Source organism: Rhinolophus ferrumequinum, chromosome 7 (genome assembly GCF_004115265.2).
Source record: "Rhinolophus ferrumequinum isolate MPI-CBG mRhiFer1 chromosome 7, mRhiFer1_v1.p, whole genome shotgun sequence".
Classification (NCBI taxonomy): Eukaryota; Metazoa; Chordata; class Mammalia; order Chiroptera; family Rhinolophidae; genus Rhinolophus; species Rhinolophus ferrumequinum.
Window position 1 is genome coordinate 78,531,992 of NC_046290.1, and position 12,495 is coordinate 78,544,486.

Sequence of the window (12,495 nt, forward strand, 5' to 3'; positions counted from 1 at the left end):
GCAAACTTAGCATAAAATAACTTTGGGTAAGGATTAAGAAATAATAGTGTAAATATGGTCTGAAAAAGTATAAAGCCCTATATATTCTTCAAAGTTATTAGGGGGAAAAAACAAGTAAGGTATACATATTTAGCTAACCTTAGGTTTAATAAACTAATAAGTTCTTTAGCTCAAAATAGAACAATTGATGTCACAGATTTGAACTCATTGAGGTAGTAAATATTCTATCACCTGAAACCTTAACAGCAAATATAACTTAAACACATTTTTGCTATTTGTTAAATATACATACAAATAAATATATTCACATCCTTCAGTAAACTACAAATGGACAAAGCTAGAGAACAGATCTTTTCCATATCCAACCTATTTGACTTGAAAATACACTTCCCAGCTTTCAACATATATACAAATTTCTTAGCTAGTTTACAAGATAAATTTGCACAATTTCAATCTGTATTATTCCAGTGCTAACTACTAGCTGTATTAATTTATTCATAGGAACACTGATATAAGAGGACTTAAGAGTTCATTCTTGGACAGAAAATGAGAACTGAACAGAGATTTCATTACCGTAAACTGAATTGTTCCTTTGCATCCCCCTGTGCTAATGTATGGCAGATCATTAACCACATAGTACATTCTGGGATTTAAGGGACATAAGTATAGTTCAAAGTCCTTTGACAAAGTCATACCATTCCCATTACCTTTGGAAAAAAACATAGAATTCTTGTACACACCTTAGATCCTGTTTGGACATTCCATTCAATTTATTGGAATGCTTTCTTTTAAATGCTACATTACAAATATAATACAGAATGAAGAAAAAAGTTAAATTTCATTTCAAGCAATTACCAGTATATTAGCATTAGTAAAAACGTACTTTTAATCATGGCATGAAATACATATAAAATCTATGGTTATTTTTTTCAATTATTCTGTGAGCATTTTGAAGTTGAAAAATGCATTACAAAGAACTGAAAAATGCTGCTATGTTTACTCAAGGGCTTTTGACTTTGTAAAAATAAGAGACAGAGTTAACACAACTGTAACCACCGGGACTCAAGAATCATCAAATGACAGGACTGAAAAGAGCTGTATGACTCATTTGTCCAAAATTTGTAAAATTCCTTTTGCTTCCTAATAAAATAATTAAAACTAAACTATGCATATTCTAAAGCAGTCTTCCAGTGTATCAACACACATGCTCTCTTGGCTAGATGTTTGCTAGAAATGAGCAGGAACAGCGTTTTTCCTCCATTATCATCTGGCCAAGATGTAAAACCAAACTCCTTCTTTCTGCCAGCTGGGCTGCCCTCTACTGGACGATATTAAGGTATAAAGAGAGCAGGTCAATGAAACTTTGTTTCATAACATACCATAGTAGATATCAATGAAAATGAGAAAAGGCATATCCCATTAACTCAAACAAACTGAACTTCCCGGAAATAAGCACAAAGAATCCTTTAGTAAACTACACTGACTTTTACAGTGGGAAAAAAATCAGCAGAGTGCTAATTCTACAAGTAAACAATTTCAGTCATTTAGAGAACTGGTAATAAAGCTTTGTACAGTTTTAGTCTCTATCTGGAGCAAGTTGTAGTAATAGATATGCTGTAATGTCAATCTTTCATGATGATTTCTGTATTAATGCAAATCGATTTTTTTGAGTCCATCTCTCTATAGATTTTTTAAAATGCATAAACATGGGTCATAGTAGATAACACGCTGAGTAGATCATATCCACAAGTCTCTTGCCATAAGTTTCAAAACTTTTCAGAGCTGTTTCCTTTGTGAAGATTTATTTTTAAGTTAGCAAGATCTTTTTCTCTGTAGTTCATCCCCATGCCTGAGATTTGCAGTAATGCAGGACCAGTTTACCATCACTGCCAAAACACTACAAAAAGAAAAAGGCAATAAATTTGTTATTCTTAGATAAAACTAAGAAAAAAAGTTATATGCATCATAAATATCCTCATACAAGTACGTGTAAGTTATCTATAAAGCTATTTCTTTCAAGAGATCAAGTTGCTATTAGACATGTATCAGCAATCAGAAATGTTTAATAAAACCTGTCCTTTAAGAATTGTAGGCATGCGTGGGCTTATGTATTTTACTTTTGTTCATTCTCTACATCTTGACTATACTGTATATAACTGTTTTGTACACTGTTTTGTAGTAGTGATGCTAGTGTGCATACTATAGTGATTACTGCCATGAAAATGTAAGAATGTTGAATAAAGTCATTCTTATGTAGTTTCCTTTTAAATTTCTTGGAGGCAAATCTGGATTACTGACTATATAAACAATGTAGAAGAAACTAGGTAATAAAGGAGACCTCACTTTCTGGGCATACTTCAAAGTCATCTTCATTCCTTAATTCTTCAATCACTGTATAATTCATTGAGATCCAGCCACGTTCAAGGTGTTAAGAGATATAACAGAGAATAGAAAGTAATCTCTTTTTTCCTGATAGGCAATTAAGAATGGCATCTCTTTAAATTAATAATCACAGATGTGCATACACTATTAAGAAAATAAAGCAGTAATGTTTTACCTCATAGAGAGTTCCAACTTCCTGGTCAGGGGAAGGGGCAAAGGACTGATTCACATAAATAAACTGCAAGAAAAAAAAATATGGCAATTCACTTTTAATAGTATCCTAATTAATCCGTATCTATCTGGATTCCAATCTGCCAGCTATTTCAAATTCTTTGTCTTCAGAATTGAAGAAAGCTTCCATAAACTTTCTTTCCTAATTCTCATAAATTAGTCAACTAAGGAGATTTTTATGAAGACCACATCTTTCCTCTGAAAGAATAAAAACAACACAATATTTGCTCCAAGAACAGTGGTTACCAACTTATAACTAAGAAACTTTTAAATATTGTTTTTATAAGTAGCTTTAGAAGGTGTATTCAAGAAATTATCTAAAGTATTAATTTTCCCATTTACTCATAATTAAAGACAGAATTTTTCCCCAACAAGATTTCACTCACATAGCCCAAAGTCAAATATTTGAGATAGTCTGTACCTTTTTCTTGGGTAAATGACCTACATGGTTGGATTTTTTTGACCTTTGCCACTTTTGAAAACTCTGAAAGGTACTGAACTCCAGGCCAGGTGCCACTACTGTAGTCACTTGTAGCCAAGTAAGACAGAAAAATAATGTAACATAATTGAAACCTAATGTCCTTTGTTCTTTAAAGGATTTATTATTCAATGTTTTAGTCTGTTTTCACTATTAGGTTGATGCAAAAATAACTGCGATTTTTGCCGTTAATTGCAAAAAACCGCAATTACTTTTGCACCAACCTAATAAAACATTTCTAGTACAGGTATCCTTGGCTTTTCAAAAGTTCGTGTTTAGAAAGACCTACATTAGTACCTGTTTTCACTAAAGAGGAGTCTTGCTTTTATGAAGGTGAAAAGTGAAAATAATGCTCAGCATGTTTTGCAGTGAGCCATTATATTCATAGAAGCAACTCACACCCTAGCAGTGAGTGGCTCTGCCAAGCTCCTTCCCTGGAAACTACACCCGGCACCTCAGCATCAATCCACCGTAGCTTTGAACTGTGTCTGTGAGCGTGTGCTTTATCTTGATTTATTTTGTGCATCTGTTAGCAAGATGTATCAAAAGGTATCAAAAAGCCTAAGAAAGATCAGCATAAAACTGGATATAATTAAGTGTATTTAGTACAATTTGATAGGTTACCTTTTGGGGTCTGGGAATGCTCAAAAATCTTCCCTTATAAAGTAATGGTAATTGCTTCTTTGTTTTATGCCATTTTAGCTTAGGAAAGGTTTGTAAAGAATGGTCTCTCTACTTTCGGATAGTGAGGAAAACCTGTACTTAAGGAAAAAATTCCTTAAGATACTGAAACAAAAAGTCAGAGTGTCAAAGTAGCTTTTGGTAATTTTTTTTTTAGAAAACAAAACATTATTTGCAGGCAACATTTTCAATTTTCTTTCATCTATAGGCAAATTCTAAGACTAAAATTTCCCGGGCTTTAAATATTAGTCTTTAAAACCCAACAATATCAGAATAGTTGGTTAACAGAGACTATTTGGGTCACCAGCTATAAAGAGTAAATATTGCTTACAATTCTCCCTTAGGCCATACAGTACGTTAATTAAGAATAGAGGGTGTACTAAGAGGATCTAGGTTTAAATTCTGTCTCTAAATACAAATAACTTTTCTCAGCCTGTTTGCTTATTTATAAATACGGAATATAATAGTAACTATAATAGTACTTGCGGCAGCTGGGAAAGATAAAATGAGATAGTATCAGTGCTTGGTATATGCTCTAATTATTAAATTATTTAAAAATAGTTCTTTGTAAATATCAATTAATGGTTAACACTGAGTAATGTTCTAATGCTAAAAATTTCAGAAACTTAACAGAGAGCAGTGTGTATTTAAATGTGTATTTCTGTAATACAGATATAATTTGTCTTTAGCTCCTGGCAGTTTAACTATTAATGAACATAGATTTTCTCTTGGGTGCATTTTAAATTAGGAGGGCCCTTGATAACAGTTCATTTCAGCAAACATTCACAGAGTGTCTATTATGTGGCAGGAATTACAAAAGGTGTGGAACGATGAAGATTAATATGATATAGCCCCTCAGTGAGTTTTCAAGCTACAGGAGAGGCAGACACATAAACAGATAACATAGACAAGAAAAGTGCATCTGACAAGGTGTTTAGTACACAGAGATGTGGCCTTAGTTTAGCCCAGCAAAAAGGTCAGGGAGAGCCTCCTGGAAGGAATAAATAGGATTTAACTAGGTGAAGAGAATTAGGACTTTGTAGGCAAAAGGGGCAAAAGTAAGATGGTTTGAGTGTTGAGGGGACAGTAAACACAGTAGAAAACTACAGGAACTCAATGTGATTTGTAACAGGAGCCAGCAACTGAAAGTGACCTCTAGAATAATAATAATAATAATAATAATAATAATAATAATAATAATAAACCAATTCAGCTAGTTTACAATTCCACGTTAGTGAAAATTTCAAAATGCATTCTTTTGCTATATGCTAGAACTTGGGTATATAAAATTATTTTAATTTTAAAGAATAATGATTTTGTTTTTAAATCACCAGTCTTTATGGAAATAGTATTCCTTCAGTTATTGCACATTACTAACAGTTTGTGCCCTGATTAAAAGTCAGTTGTATATAAAATCCTTATCTGACGCTTTCTTTCTTTGTATCTTTGCCATCAAAGTTTGATGATAACCTAATTTCTAAGTCAGGTCCTCCTTTTTCCCCTAGATGTCCAAAGAATTTTTTTTATTTCAAGTCTAGCAATTTTACCAGAATGTGTCTTGGTGCTCACTATTCTCAGGTATTTCGTATATTTTTTCACTATGTAGTTTCAAATCTTTTTAAAGAAATTTCCCTTGAATTATAGTTTTAAGTATTTGTTTTGTCCCTTTGCTTTGGTTTCCTTCTTCAGGACTCTTGTTTCTCGTATGTTCACTCTCCTTTGTTCATACTCAATACTTATCACTTTTTCTCAAATCCTTTTTACCTTTCATTTTTGATTAAAAAAAAATTTTCTTTTTCGCCTTCTATTTTTAAAGGTTTATTTAAAAATGGTTTATTTGCTCTTGTCCCTTCTAGTTTAGTCTCCATGTCTGAAATAACTTATTTATAATTCTTTTCCTGAGCGTTGTCACTTCATTTGAGTTTTCCTAATGCCGATTTATGTTGTTCTTGCATGTCTTGCACAATTTTCTTAATTTCTTTGAGTTTGTTTTGAAATAGTAAGTTATAGTCATTGACCTGTCTTGTAGGCACATTTTTCTGACATGCTTTTGTCTTTAGTGATGTTATTCTTTTTTTTCAATAACATTGCATGGGATTTGACCTTGATACTTTTGTTACTTGTTTTTATACGAAATTAATTTTCTTCAACTTTTACCAAGAGGTCAGTGTAGTTTCTCTATCTCCAGAGAGCTCCCTCTTCTGTTTTGTTTTTGGTATAGTCCTCAACAGCATGGAAGCCTGCTTTCTGAACCTCCAGGTTCTGTTCCCCTCCACTTTGACCTTGTTCTTCTCTTTCTGTCCTCTCTGTTCCTGCCTTGATCAATTTCACTTTTTTTTCCCTTGGAAGCTCCTCCACAGTGTGGGGTCTTGTCCTGGAAGGGAGCCTTACTGCATCTGTTTTGAGAGCTCCCAGGAGCTAGACTGCTCCAACCCCTTCAGTCCTCCTTAGTTTAGATATATAGTAATCACCTGCTTTGGAGAGAAAACTTTGAATTTCAGCTACTATTCTTAAACTGGCCCACTGTACTCTCCAGTGAATATCTGTTAGCTATGTCCAGGTTCTCCCTTCTCAATGTTGTCAGATGACAATCCTGTTGCTTGCTTGCTTCTTTCAGCATGTGCTGATACCATGTGGATCCTGCAGTTGGTGGTTTGTCCCCACCAACTTGTGTTTTAAGGTTCCTGAGGATACTTTGTCATTTAGTTTTGTTATAAATACTGATCATGGGTTTTTGGTTTTGCTATCTAGTTGACTGTTTTTGTGGGAATTTGGAGATTCAACTATGCTTTCAGACACCACTGCTATCTTCCCCAAATCCTACCATTATTTTTTTTAACATCTATTTTGCTAAAATAACGTGGGGTACAGCTAGATCAAAGCCAGAAGATGTAAGTGTTAGTTTAATCTAGAAAAGTGACAAACCGATTCTACTTTTGTTTGTTTCCTATTGCTTAAATGGGAAGGGATAATCAGATTCACTACAGAAGTTAAAGGTTGAACCATATGAAACTGCTGTTTTTCTAGTTTAAAATGGTTGATTAATGACAATGTTACATGGTTCAACCTAATACATGTTGATATTAATCAAGTCCTTTCAGATTACTGGATATAGACAATACAAAATGTCAAGACTCTAACATTAACATAGAACATAGCGTCATTTCATCTTCTATCTATAAATTTCTGAAAGTAATTCTTTAATTACTTGGCACTCGCCTGGTTTCCTACCTCTCCAACTCTTCATGCTGCACCCTTAGTAGAGGTAGTCTCTCAAGTGTATGTCTTCATTCCTTTGACTTTTCCATTTAGATGCAGACTCTAGGCAAAGTCCTCTGCTCCTGAGGTGTTAGCTACCATATGCATGTGGATGACACTAGCAACTTCTTGCCCATCTCTGACACTTAACTAAATTCTATATGGCACTTAACACATGTTTTTCTCACTCTGAGTTATCACAAAGGGAAGATGTTCACCTGCAAATCTCAAATATTCCCAACACTTTTCCTAAACAACTTCCTTTGGAGGAATCACTGGCTCTCTGCTATTGTTACCTCAAAAAATTCTAGTGATTGACCTGTTTTATACGTTGCACCTATGTTCCTTTTGTGAGAGCCACTTACAGCCAAACTCTTAGATAAGTATTAATATTGACAGTATCAAGATTGTGATCTGTAGATGAAAGTGTCTGATATATTAATATAACATGCAAGAACATTCCTAATACACGTAGACATCTAAATTTTTGTAGTCGAATACCAAGTTAAAAAACAGTGGCATTTAAAATATTAATCCTTACGCCTGCTACCATTAAGTGCTTAACATGTACTATAATATGAAATAAGTATATATATCTTAGTTCTTCCACCACATATGGAAAAGATATATTGCTTACCTCACGAGGAATGGGAATGAAGCAACACTGATAGCAAAACAAATTTTAAAACCCAGAACTTTCCATATTAATGTTCTATGATAGATCTTTCTGCACGGGCATTCAGTGACTTTTTGAGGGGAAAAAACCAACACAGTAGAGGAAAAAAAAATCAGTTCACACTGTAAAAGCAAATCTAAAAATTCATTTCCTTTCAGGGTTACCCAAAGAATCTTTCAATAAAGTACATAAATTCCACCAACAAAAGAAATAAAAGTAACTAAAAGTAACATGTGGATCCATATGCATTTCTATATACAACAATTATTGACTGCTGCCTAGGAACTATCGTGAATTTTTGTAGGGAACTATTCACCATTGGTTTCATACCAACTGTTCTGAAGCCAAAAGTTTAAGGAACTTTTTGATGAAGTCAATGAGTCCTTGGATGGTTCGGGTTCGCTCTACAGCCCACTTCTTTGTTTTCATTATAGGGGTGTCTCCCACAGCCTTTAGCAGGATGTCAACTGTAAAAGGAAAAAAAATTCACAATTATACTGAAACATCAAAAGTGAACGTGATATAAAGGAGTTTATAAAACTTAAACCTTTAATCTACATTTTACGTATTTATGTATTTATGATACTGGAGGTATGTCCGAGATGTACAAATGGTAGGTAAGATTCTTTTGTCATGTTTTTGGTTTTTTTCCCCCTTGATTCTACAGTCCCACAAAAACTTCCCCATGAAATGAATTTTTAAAATTCATTTGAACATAACAATTCCAAAAAGAAATAGAAATGGTCAACAAAGGTATGAAAAAAACCAAATAAATGTTATGGTCTTTTTCATCTACCCAATTAGTAAAGATTAGAATAATAATAATGTAGATGATACTACCATTGGGAGTATAAGATGGCACACCCTTTCTGGAGAACAATATGATAATACATTACCAAATACTTAGAGATATCCTTTGACTCAATAATACTCAATAATAATCTTAGGAATCTAGTCTAAGAAAATACGAGATGTAAAATGATTCACTTAGAAGGATTTCACCTTTGTTGAAATATTTACTTTTTATAGAAAAAAACTGGTAAACCTAAATATCCAACAGGATATTTAGAGGGGATTGATTAAATAAAGAATATTATATTCTATGATAGAACGTATGTAATGCAGCAAAGAACATACATTCTAAACTCCCTGGGTTCAAAATCCTGGCTCTGTCACTTGCTAGGTACATATATCTAGATAAGCTCTTTAATCTTTCTGTGCCAGTTTCTCCATTTATAAAATGAGGATAATAGCACCTACCTCATAAGGTTGTTTTGAGAATTAAATGAGTTAATACATGTACAGTGTTTAGAACAGTATCAGCTTATAACTCATAGTTACTGAACCTTAAGATTAAGTTGCCATTAAAGAACACATATTATGAAAGTATATTTAACAGTATGAACAAATTATTAAAATATACTAAATATAAAACGAAACAGCATGTATAACTTCAATTTCATTAAAACCATACAAGCACATATTCATATAAATGGGGAATATGCACCAAAATGCTATTTCTCAGTAGCAACATTATAGGTGATTATTATTTGGTTTTATTTGTGCTTTTAATAACCACCAAGTTTTCTATATAACCTCTTTAATAAAAAATTTTTAGAAAGCAAATACAACAACTAGGGGCCAAAGTTTTCAATTAGAGAAATTAAAGGTTTCAATAATCCAAAATACAAAGACACAAGCCCAAACTATGAATGTCACCTGAAGTTACTTTGCTTAGGGGAAAAAAAAAAAAAAAAAAAAATCAAAAGCAACCATGAAAGCAAAATAGTGTTTTGCTGCCCCCTAAAGTTAATTCTATTCTATTACATCTCTCTTGTCCCATTCCTTATTAAAAATTGGAACCCAATTGATCATTGAGATCAATTTATTCAAGTTTACCTTGGAATGAAGGCATGCAGAACACATGATGCACATAGTCATTCTTTCTGCTAATCTTTCTTCCCCCACATAATAATTCTAGCTTCAGTTACCTAGGGAATAGTGGTGAATTGGAAGATAACTGAGGAGATTTTGAGTAACTCTCCTTCTGTGCTCCCTAAATCTGCTGGGGCTATCCATAAGTTAGTTGCAATGGAGCATTTCAAGAAAATGAAGCAGAAAATATTATGAGTTGTACTACTGAAGGAAGAAAATTGGGAAGACAAGCTAGAGAAGGAAACATTTATTGTAATGTAACTACTATTTTTTAAAAAAATTCTGAAGATGATTTGCTTGTAGTTCTCAACCCTAGCTATGCATTAGACACAACTGTGGGAACATTTACAAGAATACCAGTGTTCACATGAATTAAATCAGAATCTTTTGGAAATTAGGGCCTTGGCACTGGTATGTTCAAAAGCATCCCCAGGTGATCCTAATGTGAGGCCAGGACCAACAACCTCCATCTGTAGATTAAACCAGAAGTGGAGCATACGAAATAGTAATAGTGAAGCTTCTTTCGTCAGAAGAGGTCCTCAAAAAAGAATGACAATTTCAGGGTAGAAATTCAATAGCTAGAAACTAAGTTTTATACCAGAGAGGCAAACTCAAATGCTCAGGGGAGCCAGAAAACAAAAACCCAATTTTTAAATGATGGCTTTAAAAACACATACTGTGCTGATCGAAGAAAACATGCCATATCCCAGTAGCGGCTCATTATTTTTTAGCCATTGTTTTACAAAGCTATCTTCAGGGTCAAGTAATGAGCTTTTGATTAAGACCATCAGAACTTACAACAAACAAACCTTTTGAAAGTCTGTTCCTGTTTTTAGTAAAATGGAAAGAAAAAAAGCAACAAAAACCTGTAAAATTCATAGAATTCTTCTGAAGAAAGATTCTAGTGGTTACATATAAAAATAATCAAAGGTTTCTGTTTCTCTGCTAGTGCATCATACGGAAATGACAGAACAGATTTCCCCCAAACGTAGTGGCAGTCTGACTTAACAGGAGGACAGTGCTGAGAGAGACAATTATCCTCCATAGCAGGAGAAACTGAAGTTCGACCCAAGACCGCGAGATCACTGTACAGAAAACAAGCCATACCCACACTAAGACTCTGTACTGAGTAAACGTGTCTCTGGCTCGGGGTCACTCTCTTCGAATTGCAGACGTTGATTTGCTGCTTTTCTCAGAGGTAATTCTACACAGAATGCTCCAGGACACGTAAATTTAGGAATTTCTGTATTTTACAATGGCGAACTAATTCTCAAGCAATAAAGGGTTGATGACAGGACAGCCCGGTGGCTCAGGCGGTTAGCACTCCATGCTCCTAACTCCGAAGGCTGCCGGTTCGATTCCCACTTGGGCCAGTGGGCTCTCAACCACAAGGTTGCTGGTTCAAATCCTCGACTCCCTCAAGGGATGGTGGGCAGCGCCCCCGGCAACTAAGATTGAACACGGCACCTTGAGCTGAGCTGCCACTGAGCTCCTGGATGGCTCAGTTGGTTGGAGCGCGTCCTCTCAACCACAATGTTGCCAGTTTGACTCCCGCAAGGGATGGTGGGCTGTGCCCCCTGCAACCAGAAAATGGCAACTGGACCTGGAGCTGAGCTGCGCCCTCCACAACTAAGACTGAAAGGACAACAACTTGAAGCTGAACGGCACCCTCCACAAATAAGATTGAAAGGACAACAACTTGACTTGGAAAAAAGGCCTGGAGGTACACACTGTTCCCCAATAAAGTCCTGTTCCCCTACCCCAATAAAATCTTTTTTTAAAAAAATAAAGGGTTTATGACAGCTAGGTCAAACACTAAAATGATTCGCTTCTAAAGGTTCCAAAATAGTTAAAAAAAAAAAATCGATGCTTATGCCTTTAGTTTCCCCCTAACATTCTTCGTAGGGGACAAAATTTCACTTGTTTGGTTCAAGGAGTGAATTCACGTGCAATTGAGCAATAAAAAAGCGAAGTAATTAGTCGATGGCGTGGATTCCAATCCAGACTTACCACCAACCACCTCTATCACTTTAAATCATTAAATCATTGTTCAAATAATTAGCTACCATGTTAAACACCTGGAGCTATCGAGATCCCACTCAGCTCCCACCTTCAAAGAGCTCGCGCGGTCTAGCCAACTCAAAAGCAGCTGAGAGAGCAGTGTCTTAGGTACCGCAGCCAAGTACCGGATACCATACTGCGAAGATGCGTCCAGAGACGGCTTTCTTGGGAGGCACTCAACTTAAAGGTGCTGAAAGCCAAAAAATACACTTCCTCTCTCCTGACAGGTCAAAAACCACGTCTGGGACAGGCCCTCCTCTAAATTTTTCTTCTTTATTGGCCGCTATCACTAGTGAGAAACAACCTAAACCTCCCCTCTCTGCCCAGAAAGAAAATGCTCTCAAAATTACTTTTTTTCTTGGTGTCGCCGGCAGGTTCCTCTGTTCCCGGGGAGACTGAGGCGGAAGAAGGGGGCTCCGGAGTGGCTGTTCCTGGGGAGCTCTCCGTAGGTCCTTCTCCATCACCTGCAGTTGAAGGAGCCAGAGGCAGAAGGGACTCCGGCTCCTCAGCCATCTTGCTCCGTGGGAAGCGAGAGCGGAAGTGGAGGCTCAGCGCGTGCAGTGGGCGGGCTTTGGCCGGGGCAAGTCGCTAAGGAGGCGCCAGAAGTAGATGGATCCAACCCAACAGTGAGAGTTGGAGACTCCCGTCAGTCTTCTACGTCGAATCTGTTGCAGACCCTTGACCATTAATATCGCTACTGTTTTCCCATAGCAACGAGCCTTGGAAGGGAGACTATAGACTAAGTCGTCGCACGCCCCCTAATGCGCAGGCGCCCCTCTGGCAAGTGGACTGC

General features: G+C 35.8%; 1 protein-coding gene across 1 annotated transcript; it reads right to left on the reverse strand.

The window, feature by feature from the left end:
- Positions 1–20: 20 nt before the first annotated feature.
- ATG12 (autophagy related 12) lies at positions 21–12,450 on the reverse strand. Its single transcript, XM_033110233.1, has 4 exons — positions 12,053–12,450; positions 8,037–8,173; positions 2,558–2,620; positions 21–1,897 (listed from the first exon to the last, which is right to left on the reverse strand). The coding sequence occupies exons 1-4, from the start codon at positions 12,213–12,215 to the stop codon at positions 1,838–1,840; spliced, it is 423 nt and encodes a 140-aa protein (XP_032966124.1). The 5' UTR covers positions 12,216–12,450; the 3' UTR covers positions 21–1,837.
- Between the last annotated feature and the right edge of the window lie 45 nt (positions 12,451–12,495).

Bases quoted from the DNA above. Each gene is read 5' to 3' on its own strand.
- ATG12 (XM_033110233.1), bottom strand. From the start codon at position 12,215: ATGGCTGAGGAGCCGGAGTCCCTTCTGCCTCTGGCTCCTTCAACTGCA. The intron at 2,621-8,036 runs GTATGAAACCAA...TTTTTCTTGCAG, and splicing joins TTTTGGCTTCAGAACAGTTG to TTTATTTATGTGAATCAGTC. The intron at 1,898-2,557 runs GTAAAACATTAC...TTCTTTTTGTAG, and splicing joins AAGTTGGAACTCTCTATGAG to TGTTTTGGCAGTGATGGTAA.